Source organism: Salvelinus alpinus, chromosome 6, assembly GCF_045679555.1.
Source record: "Salvelinus alpinus chromosome 6, SLU_Salpinus.1, whole genome shotgun sequence".
NCBI classification, from domain to species: domain Eukaryota; kingdom Metazoa; phylum Chordata; class Actinopteri; order Salmoniformes; family Salmonidae; genus Salvelinus; species Salvelinus alpinus.
Genome location: NC_092091.1, coordinates 76,333,814 through 76,354,240, shown reverse-complemented (window position 1 = coordinate 76,354,240; position 20,427 = coordinate 76,333,814). Strand labels below are relative to the sequence as shown.

Below are 20,427 nucleotides of genomic sequence, written 5' to 3'. Positions count from 1 at the left end.
TCAATATTTTTCTAATTTATTTAGAATATTATTTATCATCCCTGAAAGGTATAAATAGCAATTTATCAAAGAACTGTCCACAGTATTTGTCAAAATGGTTTGTCATATTTGTATATTGTTTGGTTTTGTACAATGTTCGTGTGATGTAATAACTATATATATATATAACAATGTACACAAATACTGTAAGTGTCTGTATCCTAATGTATAATAAAAGCTGAATTATATTTTGAACGTCAATAACAGTAAACGTGTAACATACAAAGCTATTGCTTAAATAAAGGTTGTCTTTTTACTCCAGTAAAGAGCGTTCCCGATGTAGATTGTCCCACTACCCAACCCGTTGGTTTGTTTCCGGAAGTTCGACTGTTTTTATGGATGCTTTTTGTGTTGCCTGTCTAGCTAAGTAGCATGCCAACTACCATAGCCTTACTTTCTCTCAATACATCTGGTATTTATATTTATTAGAATAGCCTCAAATACAGTAAGTGCTACAGCTTATATCTCAAAATGATAAAACAATTGCAATAGGACAGTTATTGGTGGATGCAAAAGAGGTTTAGTTACCAGTATCTTTTCTGCTAAGTTTAGCTAATTAGCTAGCTTCATATCATTTTGATAGACTGGATCGTAACACTGACCAACCTGAACAAAAGTAGGTAAACTTTACGATCTCATAACTGTAGCTAGCTACACGTAGACAGTTTGCCATGATGTCTGAAGCCATCGTAACCTTCCAGTCTCAGCTCTCCGGGGTCATGGAGACGGTCCTAAAGTCAGCCATATACGAGATCACCAGGCTGGTGGAGGATAGCTTCCTGGAAGAGGTGTTCCGGAGCCGGGAGCAGGTCGAGTCGCTGAAGAAGCGGCTGCAGTGGTCGGAGGACAGTCGCAAGGAGAGGGATAGAGAGGGAGGCCAGAGGGGGAAGTGTGCGGACTGTGGGAGAGCTGACGTGGAGACAAGCTCTGGAACCTCACAGACAGGTGAGGAGTGAGAGACTTTTAAAGACAATATATCTACTCAACAAAAATATAAACGCAACCTGCAACAATTTCAAAGATATTGCTGAGTTACAGTAAACATAAGGAAATCAGTCAATTGAAATCAATTCATTAGACACTAATCTATGGATTTCACATGACTGGGAATACAGATATGCATTTGTTGGTTACAGATACCATACAAAAAAGGTAGGGGCATGGATCAGAAAACCAGTCATTATCTGGTGTGACCACCATTTGCCTCATGCAGTGTGATACACAACCTTCACATAGAGTTAATCAGGCTGTTGATTGTGGCCTGTGGAATGTTGTCCCACTCCTCAGAAAATGGCTGCGCAAATTTTCAGAATATTGGTGGGAAATGGAACACAATGTCGTACACACGCCGATCCAGAGCATCCCACACATGCTCAATGGGTGGCATAACTGAGTATGCAGGTCATAAAAGAACTTGGACATTTTCAGCTTCCATTAATTGTGTAAAGATCCTTGCGACATGGGGCCGAGCATTATCATACTGAAACATGAGGTGACGGCGGCGGATGAATGGCACGACAATGGACCTCAGAATCTTATCACGGTATCTCTGCATTCAAATTGCCATCGATAAAATGCAATTGTGTTCGTTGTCTTTAGCTTATGCCTGCCAATACCATAACCCCACCGCCACCATGGGGCACTCTGTTCACAACGTTGACATCAGCAAAACGCTCGCCCACACAACGACATGCACGCTGTCTGCCATCTGCCCAGTACAGTTGAAAGAGTATGGTTCTCCAGTGTGCCAGTGGCCATCGAATGTGAGCATTTGCCCACTGAAGTCGGTTACGATGCCAAACTGCAGTCAGGTCAAGACCCTGGTGAGGACGACGAGCACGCAGATGAGATTCCCTGAGATGGTTTCTGACAATTTGTTCAGAAATTCTTTGGTTGTGCATACCCACAGTTTCATCAGCTGTCAGGGTGCCTGGTCTGTGGTTGTGTGGCCGGTTGGATGTACTGCCAAATTCTCAAAAACTGCTTATGGTAGAGAAATTAACATTACATTTATCTGGCGACAGCTCTGGTGGACATTCCTGGCATGCTAATCTGTGGCATTGTGTTGTGTGACAAAACTCCAGATTTTAGTGGCCTTTTATTGTCCCCAACACAATGTGCACTTATGTAATGATCATGCTGTTTAATCAGCTTCTTGATATGCCACACCTGTCAGGTGGAAATGCTCACTATCAGCGACCGTAAACAGATTTGTTCACAAAATTTGAGAGAAATATGGTTTTTGTAAGTATGGAATGTCACCTGATCATAGAAGGATCAGGTGTTCCTAATGTTTTGTACTTTCAGTGTATATATGAAGGAATCACTCTCTAGTGGGGCTGCTGTAATGTGTAGCATCCATAATTTGGTGATCACTGACCAGACAGTTGAATTGGTGGTGGCATCTTAATAAACATGTTTCCTTTACTTTATCTGATGTGAGGAGACTCCATTATCCACAATGTTGCTTTCCTTTCCTTTTACTACTTCTTCCTCGTTTGTTTTTCCGGCAGACTAGATTGCTGCCGTTTGCAGGTCGGAGTGCAGATTGCAGATTTTGATCACAAAAAAAAGAGGAAGGGGAATAACTTAAATTGCACCACCATCTAACCCTCCACCTATACACTATCTCCAGAAACCCACCACCCCATCCCACAACTTTGGCCCTAAAAGATCCTACACCTGGCTGTCGGCCTAGGAGGACACCTAGGATGTCCTTGGGCTATCCTCTACTCTTTTCACTGCCTCAGCATAGGAAACATTTTGTCCCTTTCGAACTTTGGCAATCTCAACCCGTCTCTCTCACAGGGCACTTGGGATCCCAAGCTGCATGGGCGTCCCCAGAGTTGACACGCAGTGTTTCTCTATCCCTTCATTACACTCTGTCTAACTATACCCTCCTGCACACTTCTCACATTGTGGGATCTCCCTTCTACACACTGCTGCAATGTCCAAATCCTTGACACCTAAAGCACCATAGCATGTTCGGAACATGGGCCCTCACAGACTATCAAATATAACCTAACCTGACCTTTATCAGGTAGAAACTCTGTTTCAAAACTCAACAAGACAGACAGAGTATTCTCAGTCTCGCCATAGCCACCGGGTCTACAACTCACCAAAAGGCGGGCGTCACAAACACTAAGAGTATTCCTTTTCCTGATCCACCTCTGCACTCAACGCCACCCTACTGGTCACTCCTTTGAGGGGTGTCCTGCTCCAGAGAGCAAAGCACAACACAAGTTGAAACGTGTGATGCGCAGCGCCCCCTGCCTTTGGGCGGAGGATGCACAAAAACTCTAAACAATTCCACTTCTCAAAACTTTCACAGATGTAACCTCTCCCAGTTTGTCCTTCACCCAACCTGACACAACGTACGGGTTGGCCAAAAAGCAGGAATCCACTTTTTCCAAAATCCCGCTCCTACCGGTCCAAAATCATCTCTGAATGTCTACCACACCTGTAGTCGCAGGTACTTCACCCTGGTCTGGCTCAACTTCAGAGCGCTACATCACCCTGGTCTGGCTCAACTTCAGAGCGCTACATCACCCTGGTCTGGCTCAACTTCAGAGCGCTACTTCACCCTGGTCTGGCTGAACTTCAGAGCGCTACATCACCCTGGTCTGGCTGAACTTCAGAGCGCCTACATCACCCTGGTCTGGCTCAACTTCAGAGCGCTACTTCACCCTGGTCTGGCTCAACTTCAGAGCGCTACTTCACCCTGGTCTGGCTCAACTTCAGAGCGCCTACTTCACCCTGGTCTGGCTCAACTTCAGAGCGCTACTTCACCCTGGTCTGGCTCAACTTCAGAGCGCTACATCACCCTGGTCTGGCTCAACTTCAGAGCGCTACTTCACCCTGGTCTGGCTCAACTTCAGAGCGCCTACTTCACCCTGGTCTAGCTCAACTTCAGAGCGCTACATCACCCTGGTCTGGCTCAACTTCAGAGCGCTACATCACCCTGGTCTGGCTCAACTTCAGAGCGCCTACTTCACCCTGGTCTGGCTCAACTTCAGAGCGCTACTTCACCCTGGTCTGGCTCAACTTCAGAGCGCTACTTCACCCTGGTCTGGCTCAACTTCAGAGCGCTACATCACCCTGGTCTGGCTCAACTTCAGAGCGCTACTTCACCCTGGTCTGGCTCAACTTCAGAGCGCTACTTCACCCTGGTCTGGCTCAACTTCAGAGCGCTACATCACCCTGGTCTGGCTCAACTTCAGAGCGCTACATCACCCTGGTCTGGCTCAACTGCAGAGCGCTACATCACCCTGGTCTGGCTCAACTTCAGAGCGCTACTTCACCCTGGTCTGGCTCAACTTCAGAGCGCTACTTCACCCTGGTCTGGCTCAACTTCAGAGCGCTACTTCACCCTGGTCTGGCTCAACTTCAGAGCGCTCACTACTGCTGACTGACTCATGGTTCTCAAAAGAACAAATATATTTATAGGTACTTTTACTTGGTTTCTATTCAGGAGACATTTTTACACTTACCCGTCATCGCACTCTGATCTGCTCAGTCTGTTCTTTCAATCTAGGCCCTTTCCTTTTACTTGCAATGAAATGTTCTCTTTGTTTACCTGTGGCCAGGTGTGGAGAGGGGGCGTGGCCTGAAGCAGGAGAAGGTACCAGGGGAGGAGTGGAGCAGCTGTGGGGGTGTGGCCGGGGAAACAGCCTTCCATGATTTGGAGGAGGCTGAGGCCACCAGCCCTAGGAGAACCTCTGAGGTAGGTAGGGGACTGACTAAACACCAGTGTTACGGAATGTTCGTTTAGAACTATATTGTACAGAACAGATTAGAACTGATTGTCAGGAAGAATAGGGGACCATCATGTCAGCTCTGTTCAGTCACTGTCAGTTCATCCATAATTTAGTCAGAATCAACTCATTCATTTCCTCTTCCAGTCCACAGAGGTCGGAGGTCAGAAGCTGGACAGTCTGCTGAAAGAGGAGCCTCTCCACAACACTGAGTTACGGGAGCGATGGGAGTTCTGCCTGGACGGTGAGTTGAGGAGTTTACCACAAATATAACAGACAATAGCCTACCTTTTATGATGATGAGAATGATAAGGAGATTAGCTTCTAATATGTTGTCATTGGTATTATAACAAGTCAACTTGAAACTTTAAGTTCAAATTGAGCATTAGTTACTCTACTACCGTTTCTACTATTGCCAATGCCTCATGTCTCCTGTGTTTTTCAGGGGCCGATGGTTCGGACGTCTCGGGGCCCAGTAAGAGTTTCAGTGAGCAGGAGCTGCAGCAGTGCCAGGCTGACTGGGGGTCTGGTCTAGACCAGGGGCCTAAACCTCCGGGCCCCGAGGGAGACGCAGGGGACCCCACCGACCCTCTCTACCGCCCTCGTTACAGCATGAAGGAACTGGTGGGCGGCTTTGAGAAGTCTGGTTGCGACGGTAGTGGTGGTGGCGGCCATCTTGTAGACATAGAAGGGCTGGATAGGTTTCCTGGTTCTCCGTCTCGTCTGGGGGCACTGAGCTACGGAGCTGCGGGTCACTACCAAGTGAACTTGGGGGGGTCTGAGGGGGGAGACCACCATCGCTCCCAGATGCCTGACCCCCATCAGAGCCAGAGGGAGCAGGTGGGATCGCCAACGCCATCCCCCCACCCAGAGGTGGGAGAACGGAACTGCCTGTTGATAAACGAGGAGGGGTACCTGCAGGACTCCAGTGTCTTGTACCCCGAACACGGTGTGCCAGAGTTGGGTAGCAGAGCTGGCCACAGGGTGCTAACCTCCATCCACTCTGGAAGCTCAGCCGACAACAACAACACAGAGAGCCTGTATGGTGCTGCTGGCAACTTTGGACACTCTTTAAACCTCAGCGATCATTCACAAGAGCAGGTAAAAGGAGGAGGAGGAGGAGGAGGAGGAGGAGGAGGGGGGAGGTGTCACGCCTGCAATCAATGCACCAAGACCTTCCCAGACTCCGTTTCCCTCAAGGCCCACAAGCAGAAACACGAAATGGGTAGAGGGTTGAGCACAGGGTCAGGGTCTGGACCTCCATACTGGGGGTCCAGAAATAAAAAACGAGCTCCGACTTTGAAAATCGATTTGAACGGTCATTCAGCTCGGAATTCCAACTCGGGCCTCTTTATAGAGCTCTGACCTGAAGATCACTGACGGCATGAATTGACGTCGTATTTCACAAAGTTATAAAGTTTAACTAATAAAGTAAGAGACGTTTCTTACAAGATTCTTCACAGATGTTATCATTGTAATAGTCTTATTTCTAAATATGCAATTAATGTAGAAAATAAGTGTAGTTTTTGTGAATTGGAAAATTAGACTATAGGGCATTTATTTTGTTATTGTTTGCATAGCAAAATATTTTGGGCAGATATGAAAATATACATTAGAAATAAAATGGGTAAACCTGTAAGCATTACCTCATTTTATCTTTTTTATTTTACATACATGCGAAGTGACTGTCAATACATGAATTAGATTTTTTTCATTTTATTGGGAAAATGTTTCATCTATTAAAAGAAGTTCATGGGTAAAAAAACGTTTCAATATTGTTCTAATTTATTTAGAATATTATTTATCATCCCTGAAAGGTATAAATAGCAATTTATCAAAGAACTGTCCACAGTATTTGTCAAAATGATGTCATATTTGTATATTGTTTGGTTTTGTACAATGTTCGTGTGATGTAATAACTCTCTCTCTCTCTCTCTCTCTCTATATATATATATATATATATATATATAATAATGTACACAATAAATACTGTAAGTGTCTGTATCCTAATGTATAATAAAAGTTGAATTATATTTTGAACGTCAATAACAGTAAACGTGTAACATACAAAGCTAATGCTTAAAGAAAGGTTGTCTTTTTACTCCAGTAAAGAGCGTTCCGATGTAGATTGTCCCACTACCCAACCCGTTGGTTTGTTTCCGGAAGTTCGACTGTTTTTGTGGGTGCTTTTTGTGTTGCCTGTCTAGCTAAGTAGCATGCCAACTACCATAGCCTTACTTTCTCTCAATACATCTGGTATTTATATTTATTAGAATAGCCTCATATACAGTAAGTGCTACAGCTTATATCTCAAAATGATAAAACAATTGCAATAGGACAGTTATTGGTAGAGGCAAGAGGTTTAGTTACCAGTATCTTTTCTGCTAAGGTTAGCTAATTAGCTAGCTTCATATCATTTTGATAGACTGGATCGTAACACTGACCAACCTGAACAAAAGTAGGTAAACTTTACGATCTCATAACTGTAGCTAGCTACACGTAGACAGTTTGCCATGATGTCTGAAGCCATCGTAACCTTCCAGTCTCAGCTCTCCGGGGTCATGGAGACGGTCCTAAAGTCAGCCATATACGAGATCACCAGGCTGGTGGAGGATAGCTTCCTGGAGGAGGTGTTCCGGAGCCGGGAGCAGGTCGAGTCGCTGAAGAAGCGGCTGCAGTGGTCGGAGGACAGTCGCAAGGAGAGGGATAGAGAGGGAGGCCAGAGGGGGAAGTGTGCGGACTGTGGGAGAGCTGACGAGGAGACAAGCTCTGGAACCTCACAGACAGGTGAGGAGTGAGAGACTTTTAAAGACAATATATCTACTCAACAAAAATATAAATGCAACCTGCAACAATTTCAAATATTGCTGAGTTACAGTAAACATAAGGAAATCAGTCAATTGAAATCAATTCATTAGGCACTAATCTATGGATTTCACATGACTGGGAATACAGATATGCATTTGTTGGTTACAGATACCATACAAAAAGGTAGGGGCATGGTTCAGAAAACCAGTCATTATCTGGTGTGACCACCATTTGCCTCATGCAGTGCGATACCTCCTTCACATAGAGTTAATCAGGCTGTTGATTGTGGCCTGTGGAATGTTGTCCCACTCCTCAGAAAATGGCTGCGCAAATTTTCAGAATATTGGTGGGAAATGGAACACAATGTCGTACATACGCCGATCCAGAGCATCCCACACATGCTCAATGGGTGGCATATCTGAGTATGCAGGTCATGAAAGAACTGGGACATTTTCAGCTTCCAGTAATTGTGTACAGATCCTTGCGACATGGGGCCGAGCATTATCATGCTGAAACATGAGGTGACGGTGGCGGATGAATGGCACAACAATGGACCTCAGAATCTCATCACGGTATCTCTGCATTCAAATTGCCATCGATAAAATGCAATTGTGTTCATTGTCTGTAGCTTATGCCTGCCAATACCATAACCCCACCGCCACCATGGGGCACTCTGTTCACAACGTTGACATCAGCAAAACGCTCGCCCACACAACGACATGCACGCTGTCTGCCATCTGCCCAGTACAGTTGAAAGAGTATGGTTCTCCAGTGTGCCAGTGGCCATCGAATGTGAGCATTTGCCCACTGAAGTCGGTTACGATGCCAAACTGCAGTCAGGTCAAGACCCTGGTGAGGACGACGAGCACGCAGATGAGATTCCCTGAGATGGTTTCTGACAATTTGTTCAGAAATTCTTTGGTTGTGCATACCCACAGTTTCATCAGCTGTCAGGGTGCCTGGTCTGTGGTTGTGAGGCCGGTTGGATGTACTGCCAAATTCTCAAAAACGACTTATGGTAGAGAAATTAACATTACATTTATCTGGCGCAAGCTCTGGTGGACATTCCTGGCATGCCAATCTGTGGCATTGTGTTGTGTGACAAAACTCCAGATTTTAGTGGCCTTTTATTGTCCCCAACACAATGTGCACTTATGTAATGATCATGCTGTTTAATCAGCTTCTTGATATGCCACACCTGTCAGGTGGAAATGCTCACTATCAGCGACTGTAAACAGATTTCTTCACAAAATTTGAGAGAAATATGGTTTTTGTAAGTATGGAATGTCACCTGATCATAGAAGGATCAGGTGTTCCTAATGTTTTGTACTTTCAGTGTATATATGAAGGAATCACTCTCTAGTGGGGCTGCTGTAGTGTGTAGCATCTATAATTTGGTGATCACTGACCAGACAGTTGAATTGGTGGTGGCATCTTAATAAACATGTTTCCTTTACTTTATCTGATGTGAGGAGACTCCATTATCCACAATGTTGCTTTCCTTTCCTTTTACTACTTCTTCTTCGTGTGTTTTTCCGGCAGACTAGATTGCTGCCGTTCGCAGGTCGGAGTGCAGATTGCAGATTTTGATCACAAAAAAAAGGGAAAAGAGGAATGGGAATATCTTAAATTGCACCACCATCTAACACTCCACCTATACACTATCTCCAGAAACCCACCACCCCATCCCACTACTTTGGCCCTAAAAGATCCTCCACCTGGCTGTCGGCCTCGGAGGATGGGGGGGGGGGGGGGGGGGTATCCTTGGGCTATCCTCTACTCTTTTCACTGCCTCAGCATAGGAAACATTTTGTCCCTTTTGAACTTTGGCAATCTCAACCCGTCTCTCTCACAGGGCACTTGGGATCCCAAGCTGCATGGGGGTCCCCAGAGTTGACACGCAGTGTTTCTCTATCCCTTCATTACACTCTGTCTGACTATACCCTCCTGCACACTTCTCACATTGTGGGATCTCCCTTCTACACACTGCTGCAATGTCCAAATCCTTGACACCTACAGCACCATAGCATGTTCGGAACATGGGCCCTCACAGAATATCAAATGTAACCTAACCTGACCTTTATCAGGTAGAAAATCTGTTTCAAAGCTCAACAAGACAGACAGGGTATTCTCAGTCTCGCCATAGCCACCGGGTCTACAACTCACCAAAAGGCGGGCGTCACAAACACTAAGAGTATTCCTTTTCATCTGATCCACCTCTGCACTCAACGCCACCCTACTGGTCACTCCTTTGAGGGGTGTCCTGCTCCAGAGAGCAAAGCACAACACAGGTTGAAACGTGTGATGCGCAGCGCCCCCTGCCTTTGGGCGGAGGATGCACAAAAACTCTATACAATTCCACTTCTCAAAACTTTCACAGATGTAACCGCTCCCAGTTTGTCCTTCACCCAACCTGACACAACGTACGGGTTGGCCAAAAAGCAGGAATCAACTTTTTCCTACCGGTCCAAAATCATCTCTGAATGTCTACCACACCTGTAGTCGCAGGTACTTCACCCTGGTCTGGCTCAACTTCAGAGCGCTACATCACCCTGGTCTGGCTCAACTTCAGAGCGCTACATCACCCTGGTCTGGCTCAACTTCAGAACGCTACTTCACCCTGGTCTGGCTCAACTTCAGAGCGCCTACTTCACCCTGGTCTGGCTCAACTTCAGAGCGCTACATCACCCTGGTCTGGCTCAACTTCAGAGCGCTACATCACCGCCTACTTCACCCTGGTCTGGCTCAACTTCAGAGCGCTACATCACCCTGGTCTGGCTCAACTTCAGAGCGCTACATCACCCTGGTCTAGCTCAACTTCAGAGCGCTACTTCACCCTGGTCTGGCTCAACTTCAGAGCGCTACTTCACCCTGGTCTGGCTCAACTCCAGAACGCTCACTACTGCTGACTGACTCATGGTTCTCAAAAGAACAAATACATTTATAGGTACTTTTACTTGGTTTCTATTCAGGAGACATTTTTACACTTACCCGTCATCGCACTCTGATCTGCTCAGTCTGTTGTTTCAATCTAGGCCCTTTCCTTTTACTTGCAATGAAATGTTCTCTTTGTTTACCTGTGGCCAGGTGTGGAGAGGGGGCGTGGCCTGAAGCAGGAGAAGGTACCAGGGGAGGAGTGGAGCAGCTGTGGGGGTGTGGCCGGGGAAACAGCCTTCCATGATCTGGAGGAGGCTGAGGCCACCAGCCCTAGGAGAACCTCTGAGGTAGGTAGGGGACTGACTAAACACCAGTGTTACGGAATGTTCGTTTAGAACTATATTGTACAGAACAGATTAGAACTGATTGTCAGGAAGAATAGGGGACCATCATGTCAGCTCTGTTCAGTCACTGTCAGTTCATCCATAATTTAGTCAGAATCGACTCATTCATTTCCTCTTCCAGTCCACAGAGGTCGGAGGTCAGAAGCTGGACAGTCTGCTGAAAGAGGAGCCTCTCCACAACACTGAGTTACGGGAGAGATGGGAGTTCTGCCTGGACGGTGAGTTGAGGAGTTTACCACAAATATAACACAGACAATAGCCTACTTTTTATGATGATGAGAATGATAAGGAGAGTAGCTTCTAATATGTTGTCAACTTGAAACTTTAAGTTCAAATTGAGCGTTAGTTACTCTACTACCGTTTCTACTATTGCCAATGCCTCATGTCTCCTGTGTTTTTCAGGGGCCGATGGTTCGGACGTCTCGGGGCCCAGTAAGAGTTTCAGTGAGCAGGAGCTGCAGCAGTGCCAGGCTGACTGGGGGTCTGGTCTAGACCAGGGGCCTAAACCTCCGGGCCCCGAGGGAGACGCAGGGGACCCCACCGACCCTCTCTACCGCCCTCGTTACAGCATGAAGGAACTGGTGGGCGGCTTTGAGAAGTCTGGTTGCGACGGTAGTGGTGGTGGCGGCCATCTTGTAGACATAGAAGGGCTGGATAGGTTTCCTGGTTCTCCGTCTCGTCTGGGGGCACTGAGCTACGGAGCTGCGGGTCACTACCAAGTGAACTTGGGGGGGTCTGAGGGGGGAGACCACCATCGCTCCCAGATGCCTGACCCCCATCAGAGCCAGAGGGAGCAGGTGGGATCGCCAACGCCATCCCCCCACCCAGAGGTGGGAGAACGGAACTGCCTGTTGATAAACGAGGAGGGGTACCTGCAGGACTCCAGTGTCTTGTACCCCGAACACGGTGTGCCGGAGTTGGGTAGCAGAGCTGGCCACAGGGTGCTAACCTCCATCCACTCTGGAAGCTCAGCCCACAACAACAACACAGAGAGCCTGTATGGTGCTGCTGGCAACTTTGGACACTCTTTAAACCTCAGCGATCATTCACAAGAGCAGGGAAAAGGAGGAGGAGGAGGAGGAGGAGGAGGGAGGTGTCACGCCTGCAATCAATGCACCAAGACCTTCCCAGACTCCGTTTCCCTCAAGGCCCACAAGCAGAAACACGAAATGGGTAGAGGGTTGAGCACAGGGTCAGGGTCTGGACCTCCATACTCGCGCACCCAGTGCGGTAAGATCTTCACCCAGGCCTGCAACCTCAAGGTCCACCAGCGGGTCCACCAGGCCGAGGGACTCCACCTCTGCAGCCAATGCGGCAAGGGCTTCACTTCCTTCTCTGACCTGAAGAGGCACAAGTGCAGCCAGACGACAGACAAGCCCTACTGCTGCTCCATCTGTGGGAACAAGTTCAATCGGCTTTGGAACCTCAAACTGCATCAGCGCATTCACACACAGGAGAAACCTCACCGCTGCACCATGTGTGACAAGCGCTTCACTCGGGCAGACAATTTGAAGGTGCACCAGCGTATCCACACTGGGGAGAGACCGTACTGCTGCGCTGTATGTGGACTCCGCTTCAAACAACTGGACCATCTGAAGTCGCACCAGCGCAAACACAGGCCGGATCTCCTGAAATGAATTTGTTAAAAAAATATATACAGTACCAGTCAAACGTTTGGACACATCTACTCATTCAAGGGTTTTATTTTTACTATTTTCTACATTGTAGAATTATAGTGAAGACATCAAAACTATGAAATAACACATATGGAATCATTTAGTAACAAACCAGCTTCACCTGGAATGCTTTTCCAGCAGTCTTGAAGGAGATCCCACATATGCTGAGCAATTGTTGGCTGATTTTCCTTCACTCTGCAGTCCAACTCATCCCAAACCGTCTCAATTGCGTTTATGTCAGGTGATTGTGGAGGCCAGGTCATCTGATGCAGTACTCCATCACTCTCCTTCTTGGTCAAAAAGCCCTTACACAGCCTGGAGGTGTGTTGGATCATTATCCTTTTGAAAAACAAATGATAGTCCCACTAAGCGCAAACCAGATGGGATGGTGTATCGCTGCAGAATGCTGTGGTAGCCATGCTGGTTAAGTGTGCCTAGAATTCAAAATAAATCACATACAGTTTCACCAGCAAAGCACCATCACACCTCCTCCTCCATGCTTTACGTGGGAACCACTCATGTGTAGATCATCCGTTCACCTATTCTGCGTCTCACGAAGAAGGACAGATTTCCACCGTTCTAATGTCCATTGCTCATGTTTCTTGGCCCAAGCAAGTCTCTTATTCTTATTGTTGTCCTTTAGTGATGGTTTCTTTGCAGCAATTCGACCATGAAGACCTCATTCGCACAGTCTCCTCTGAACAGTTGATGTTGAGATGTGTCTGTTGTTTGAACTCTGTGAAGCATTTTATTTGGGCTGCAATTTCTGAGGCAGGTAACTCTAATGAACCTATCCTTTGAAGCAGATGTAACTCTGAGTCTTTCTTTCCTGTGGCGGTTCTCATGAGAGCCAGTTTCATCATAGGGCTTGATGGTTTTTTCGACTGCACTTGAAGAAACTTTCAAAGTTCTTGAAATGTGCCGAATTGACTGACCTTCATGTCTTAAAGTAATGATGGACGGTCGTTTCTCTTTGCTTATTTGAGCTGTTCTTGCCATAATATGGACTTGGTCTTTTACCAAATGGGCTATCTTCTGTATACCCCCCACCTTGTCACAACACAGCTGATTGGTTCAAATGCATTAAGAAGGAAAGAAATTCCACAAATTAACTTTTAATAAGGCACACCTGTTAATTGAAATGCATTCCAGGTGACTACCCCATGAAGCTGGTTGAGAGAGTGCCAATAGTGTGCAAAGCTGTCATCGTTGTAAAGGGTGGCTACGTTGAATCTCAAAGATAAACAAACCAAAAGGTATGTTAACACTTTTTTGGTTGCTACATGATTCCATATGTGTTATTTCATAGTTTTGATGTCTTCATCATTATTCTACAGTGTAGAAAATAGTAAAAATAAAGAAAAACCCATGAATGAGTATGTCGTGTCGTTGACTATCATTAAATGTGAAGACTGTATATTATAAATTCTGTGTAATTTCATTTTGCGATTAAACTAAACATGTAACTTTAATTAACTAGGAAGTCGGGGTACCACGGGAACATGTTTAGAGTTTCATTTTCCGGAATATAACTTCAGATATTTTCATATCTTATCAAAACAGTTGCTTATTAATGAATTTTGACCTCATCAGTCTCATTACTGAACGTCGCAAACCCTTGGATATCTGCACGAACACTAGCATAGAATCATGTATAAGCGATATATACATTTGGCTTAATTATTTATTTACTAACTAACTTAATCAATCACAGAATTACATAAACACACACAAATAGTTCATACATTGGTTACTAGATGATACAAGGACAAAACTGATATGACGGCTTGGTAGACAAAGGAAAGGGGTGGGGACCGCTCAAGAGCGAGAAACTCATAGAGGATAACTACACTCATAGAAATTGTTAATACTTTGAACATGAACACCCGCACATTCTAAAATAAATAGCAATTTACATATTTCCGAGTGTATGTTTTGTTCTTTAGTTTGTAGATTTAATTGCCATTTCAACGTGGGAATGATCTCCACGTTCTCTGGCCTTGTCCTTTGGGAGAGCTGTATTTCTTAACCTCACTAGGGTATGTGGGACAGTAGCGTCCCACCCCGTCAACAGCCAGTGAAACTGCAGTGCGCCAAATTCAAAACAACAGAAATCCCATAATTAAAATTCCTCAAACATACAAGTATTTTACACCATTTTAAAGATACACTTGTTGTATATCCAGCCACAGTGTCCGATTTCAAAAAGGCTTTACGACGAAAGCACACCAAACGATTATGTTAGGTCAGAGCCAAGTCACAGAAAAACACAGCCATTTTTCCAGCCAAAGAGAGGAGTCACAAAAAGCAGAAATAGAGATAAAATTAATCACTAACCTTTGATGATCTTCATCAGATGACACTCATAGAACTTCATGTTACACAATACATGTATGTTTTGTTTGGTAAATGAATTTACATTGGCGCGTTATGTTCAGTAGTTCCAAAACATCCGGTGATTTTGCAGAGCCACATGAATTTACAGAAATACTCATAATAAACATACAACTGTTATGCAAGGAATTTTAGATCCACTTCTTCTTAATGCAACCGCTGTGTCAGATTTCGAAAAAACTTTACGGAAAAAGCACATGCAATAATCTGAGTACAGCGCTCAGAGCCCAAACAACCCAAACAGATATCCGCCATGTTGTGTAGTCAACAGAGGTCAGAAATAGCATTATAAATATTCACTTACCTTTGATGATCTTCATCAGAATGCACTCCCAGGAATCCCAGTTCCACAATAAATGTTTGTTTTGTTCGATAATGTTCATCATTTATGTCCAAATACCTACTTTTTGTTCGCGCGTTTAGCCCAGTAATCAAAATTTATGAGGCGCGATCACTAGGTGCAGACAAAGTCAAAAAGTTCCGTTACAGTCCGTAGAAACATGTCAATCGATAGAATCAATCTTCAGGATGTTTTTAACATCTTCAATAATGTTCCAACCGGAGAATTCCTTTGTCTTCAGAAATGCAATGGAACGCAAGCTAACTACGTGAACGCTCATGGCTCTCTGGCAGACCTCTGACTCAATCCCCTCTCATTCGCCCCCATTTCACAGTAGAAGCATCAAACAATGTTCTAAAGACTGTTGACATGTAGTGGAAGCCTTAGGAAGTGCAACATGACCCCATAGACACTGTGTATTCGATAGGCAAAGAGTTGAAAAACTACAAACCTCAGATTTCCCACTTCCTGGTTGAATTTTTTCTCAGGTTTTTGCCTGCCATATTAGTTCTGTTATACTCACAGACATCATTCAAACAGTTTTAGAAACTTCAGAGTGTTTTCTATCCAAAATTACTAATTATATGCATAGTCTACCTTCATGGCTGAGTAGCAGGCAGTTTGATTTGGGCACGCTTTTCATCCAAAATTCCCAATGCTGCCCCCTACCCTAGAGAAGTTAACCATTTCAACATGTAGCTACCGCTTCATGTTTTCTGATCTAATGTACATTTTGTCGGAAGTGGTTTTATACTCTGTAGAAAAGGGGGCGTTCCATGACGCTGTGTCATGGCTGTGCTCACGAGGGCTTGGCCACTGACTAGTTAAACTTAATATGAAAACCCGCACTCTCATTTAGAAGGCTAACATCACATTTCATCTTTTCACAAATAGATTAATATGTAATCATATACATTTCACAACATTTAGATGTAAACCCCATAATTGAGAAGTGTACACATCCAAAGACACAGTAATGTGTGTTTCCTGTCCTTCATGAGATCACCAAATGAAACACACTCGACATGACTGTCCCTTAAGTGTCCATGGACCATTCCCACATTCTCAAAAATATAAATATTGTTTAATTCTCCCATTTTGGAGATTAGGAGTTTTGGCAAGGATATTGTATTTGTTCTCCGTAGGCTCTCCCTTCACACTGAGAGTTTCTACCAGGAATTTATGACCGTTGTAAAACCTGATGTGGGAGAGAGAGTGAGAGGGGGAGCCACGATATACACCCAAAAGGGCCACGTCGTGACAGTCCCCCTCTGGTGGGTTCAATCTTGTGATTATCCTGCAAATTGCAAACCAACATAAAAATAATGACCACGTGATGTCCTGGTTCTGGATCATCGTTGCAGTCCCCTTCTGGTGGTTGAACTTGGTAGGCTCTCTGAGAGCGGAGCAGTCCACCACAAGGTTGGGCGGTGGATGTCCAGTTGGTGATCGCCGTTGCAGTCCCCCTCTGGTGGTCGACCCGGGTAGGATTTCTGCAAATGGAGCAGGCCACTACAAGGATGGGCAGCGGCTGTCCGGATTGGGATCGCCGTTCCGGACCCGTCGTCCAGGCTGGTGGATCTAGGCAGTAACTTAGGCAGATGTTAACAACGCACACACACTCATGAAATACATAATTACATTTCTTCCCAAATGAGTGGTGTTGTGGCACTAAGCGATGGTTGTATGGGGAACTTGTTTATGACTCTATCACTTCTTAAGTGTCAATGGAAATAAAACTAAAAGAAATTAAAGCAAAACCAAAAGATATACAAAATATAGTTATCAAACCAAAATCATCTAATTGAACTGAATTCTATATATGTATAAGGTCTGACCCTATCATGGCATTGTCTATTGTCATATTTAGGGTGTTCCTAATTTGCGGTGTGTTGCTTGGGGCACTATCCTAAGTTGATAACTATATGATACGTCTATAGCTGGAAGGCACCAGCTTCGGGCAGTCTACCTTGGATGACCTATGGACCTCTGTGGAGAACTGGTGAGTACTGTAGCTGTAGAGTCAAAAGGCCTAAGAGTACATTTTCAACTTTACTAAGGCTGGTATTTTGTTCGGACCCTTAAGTGATCCGAGCATAAATCCTCATTAAATGTTCCATTGTTTGTGCTTACACGAGCGTACATACCAAGGGAAAGAAACCAAGTATCCGGGTAGGCTACAACCTGTTCAGAATGAGTCTGAAGTCATCAGATCATTTCCAGGTCAATGCATGGAGGTCGGTAAGAATTGATGTCGACCTCAAGACCTGTTTAGGTGGACCTGTAGTACTTTTACTACACGTCAATGTGTCTTACACCATTGTAGTGGTGATAGATATGAAGGAGTCCCTTTCATAGCTATGTTATCTATGGAGGAGCTAACATCCCGACTCAATCAGTCGTACGCGGTGTGATCATGGTTCATGACTTCTAATAACCTTCCTCCTGAAGGAATGGATGGTTCTATTTATTAGTGGCATGTGTGTTAACCATCAGAAGACTGTTCTGGAGATTCCTAATATCTTAGATGTGTTCTAAGGTTATCCTATCTTAGGGGCCTGTCCACTCCTCTCTGTTCTCATGGGGAAGTTTACAACTAGATTTGTTTTCTGCTCTGGCGGCCTCATACAGTGTTGCACATAGTCTTAACCCCCCCCCCTCATCGGCCTCGATGAGGCTCATCATGGGTCTGGGCTAGCATTCCCCCCCCCTTCATGTCTCGGGATCCCCCCACCAGCGGTTGGTATTGGTGTTCAAGGCACAAAGGACAAGTTTGGATCCTATGTACGAGTTGTCAGCTTCCCCGTTGTTATGAGAATGGCTGTAACCTTTCAACCAAATCTCCTGGTGTTTGTGCTTCAAAATGAATAGTGGCTGTCAAAGCTTGTCAGTCACCACAGCGTATGCGTGTGGCAACTTCTTCAGTACCTGCGAACTGAGACGAGGATATCTGATATATATCATAGGAAGCAGAGTACACTCTGCGAGTCGATGTTTTACTTGCTGAGACAGCCGCGGTGCTTGCAGAAGTGTCCGAAGGGCCAGAGAAGTTAATCTCAACTACAGGATTGCACAACACCAAGGAGGAGGGAAGTTGCTCATTCACAGAGACTTCTGGCTCAAAATCATGAAAAGAATGGTCAATCATGTTTGCTGATTGAATGTGTCGAGATATCGTAATATCTCCTTGGGTCGGTTTCTACACCAAGAGATTTCTAAACGTATTTTTACCAAAGGGGTGCTTTTGACAGATACCCCTCGTGGATGACTGCGTTGCAACTTGCGTTAAGGGAAGACAGTGTGGTCATTAGAGAAGGCACTGTGACTTGTGACCATACATGGTTGGTTTTCCAATCCATCAGTGGTAGTAACCGATCCATCAAGTCTGCTCCAAGTAGCAGGGGTTCAGATTTGAGACTGGTAACATACACAGGGTGAACGAGCGATACGTCCTGGAAGTCTAGTTTCAGCATGATTCTCAATGTGAGAGATGAGGTAGTCTGAGTGAAACCTCGAAGTGTAGTATCGCATCGTTCCACTTTTAACCAACGTTTAGTTTGCTTCAAAGCCATTTTGAGATCATTGAACAATGTTTGAGAGGTGAGCGATATTGTCGTGCCCGAATCAATTAGCACATGACAAGTTAAGCAGTCCTCCAGGACTGTTTCCAGGTACGGTCGTTTAGACCACGTTCACGTTTAGTGGACACATTCCCCACAAAGTGGAGTGGTCATTCGCAACGACGTGATGTGCCATTTCTGTTCAAGGTGAAAACAGATTGACTTCTGATTTTGAGTGGGCTTTGTTTTAGCGACGCTTTTGACCTTTTTCTTCGCAACCTTTGTACCAGAGTCTATAGACACAGCCTGTGGGCTTGTTTCTTGATCGAGCGGGCCCTGGATAGGGTCTCGAGTGGGAGAAATTTGATTTTTAACTTGCTAAGGGTGTCAATTCCTGCGGACCTGGTGTCCGGCAATTCCCCGTCTAGTCCTTGTGACTTATCTTTTACCCTTTTCGAAAAGAATTCTCGCTTTAGTTCTTCACATAGTGGCGCTTCTAAAGAACATTGGTCTACTTTTTGATCGTCCTTTAACCCTTTGTTACTCTTGTGCTCTGACACTTTGTTTTGGTTGGGTGCAGGAACGTAGAGAACAGGTCGATTGTAGCGGTAGTCGTTTCAATGGCGACGTACTTTACAGTTACAGTGGGGAGAACAAGTATTTGATACACTGCCGATTTTGCAGGTTTTCCTACTTACAAAGCATGTAGAGGTCTGTCATTTTTATCATAGGTACACTTCAACTGTGAGAGACGGAATCTAAAACAAAAATCCAGAAAATCACATTGTATGATTTTTAAGTAATTAATTTGCATTTTATTGCATGACATAAGTATTTGATAACCTACCAACCAGTAAGAATTCCGGCTCTCACAGACCTGTTAGTTTTTCTTTAAGAAGCCCTCCTGTTCTCCACTCATTACCTGTATTAACTGCACCTGTTTGAACTCGTTACCTGTATAAAAGACACCTGTCCACACACTCAATCAAACAGACTCCAACCTCTCCACAATGGCCAAGACCAGAGAGCTGTGTAAGGACATCAGGGATAAATTGTAGACCTGTACAAGGCTGGGATGGGCTACAGGACAATAGCCAAGCAGCTTGGTGAGAAGGCAACAACTGTTGGCACAATTATTAGAAAATGGAAGAAGTTCAAGATGACGGTCAATCACCCTCGGTCTGGGGCTCCATGCAAGATCTCACCTCGTGGGGCATCAATGATCATGAGGAATGTGAGGGATCAGCCCAGAACTACACGGCAGGACCTGGTCAATGACCTGAAGAGAGCTGGGACCACAGTCTCAAAGAAAACCATTAGTAACACACTACGCCGTCATGGATTAAAATCCTGCATTACATATGTAATGCACTAAAATGCAAATTAATTACTTAAAAATCATACAATGTGATTTTCTGGATTTTTGTTTTAGATTCCTTCTCTCACAGTTGAAGTGTACCTATGATAAAAATTACAGACCTCTACATGCTTTGTAAGTAGGAAAACCTGCAAAATTGTCAGTGTATCAAATACTTGTTCTCCCCACTGTATTTCGACAGCGGTGGTTATTGGATT

General features: G+C 45.0%; 2 protein-coding genes across 4 annotated transcripts; both read left to right on the top strand.

Annotated features, from left to right (window-relative positions):
• The first annotated feature begins 321 nt into the window (after positions 1-321).
• On the top strand, positions 322-6,869 carry LOC139579395 (uncharacterized). 2 transcript variants are annotated; one of them, XM_071407980.1, is made up of 5 exons: positions 322-655; positions 741-984; positions 4,626-4,762; positions 4,941-5,037; positions 5,239-6,869. In XM_071407980.1, the coding sequence occupies exons 2-5, from the start codon at positions 759-761 to the stop codon at positions 6,156-6,158; spliced, it is 1,380 nt and encodes a 459-aa protein (XP_071264081.1). In that variant the 5' UTR covers positions 322-655; positions 741-758; the 3' UTR covers positions 6,159-6,869. The 2 variants fall into 2 exon arrangements, with proteins under 2 accessions (XP_071264081.1, XP_071264080.1); XM_071407979.1 differs by having other exon boundaries at positions 351-984.
• Positions 6,870-6,969: 100 nt separating this feature from the next.
• LOC139579393 (zinc finger protein 628-like) lies at positions 6,970-12,668 on the top strand. 2 transcript variants are annotated; one of them, XM_071407977.1, is made up of 5 exons: positions 7,114-7,251; positions 7,337-7,580; positions 10,689-10,825; positions 11,004-11,100; positions 11,285-12,668. In XM_071407977.1, the coding sequence occupies exons 2-5, from the start codon at positions 7,355-7,357 to the stop codon at positions 12,517-12,519; spliced, it is 1,695 nt and encodes a 564-aa protein (XP_071264078.1). In that variant the 5' UTR covers positions 7,114-7,251; positions 7,337-7,354; the 3' UTR covers positions 12,520-12,668. The 2 variants fall into 2 exon arrangements, with proteins under 2 accessions (XP_071264077.1, XP_071264078.1); XM_071407976.1 differs by having other exon boundaries at positions 6,970-7,580.
• Positions 12,669-20,427: the final 7,759 nt, after the last annotated feature.

Bases quoted from the DNA above. Each gene is read 5' to 3' on its own strand.
- LOC139579393 (XM_071407976.1), top strand. From the start codon at position 7,307: ATGATGTCTGAAGCCATCGTAACCTTCCAGTCTCAGCTCTCCGGGGTC. The intron at 7,581-10,688 runs GTGAGGAGTGAG...ACCTGTGGCCAG, and splicing joins CTCTGGAACCTCACAGACAG to GTGTGGAGAGGGGGCGTGGC. The intron at 11,101-11,284 runs GTGAGTTGAGGA...TGTGTTTTTCAG, and splicing joins ATGGGAGTTCTGCCTGGACG to GGGCCGATGGTTCGGACGTC.
- LOC139579395 (XM_071407979.1), top strand. From the start codon at position 711: ATGATGTCTGAAGCCATCGTAACCTTCCAGTCTCAGCTCTCCGGGGTC. The intron at 985-4,625 runs GTGAGGAGTGAG...ACCTGTGGCCAG, and splicing joins CTCTGGAACCTCACAGACAG to GTGTGGAGAGGGGGCGTGGC. The intron at 5,038-5,238 runs GTGAGTTGAGGA...TGTGTTTTTCAG, and splicing joins ATGGGAGTTCTGCCTGGACG to GGGCCGATGGTTCGGACGTC.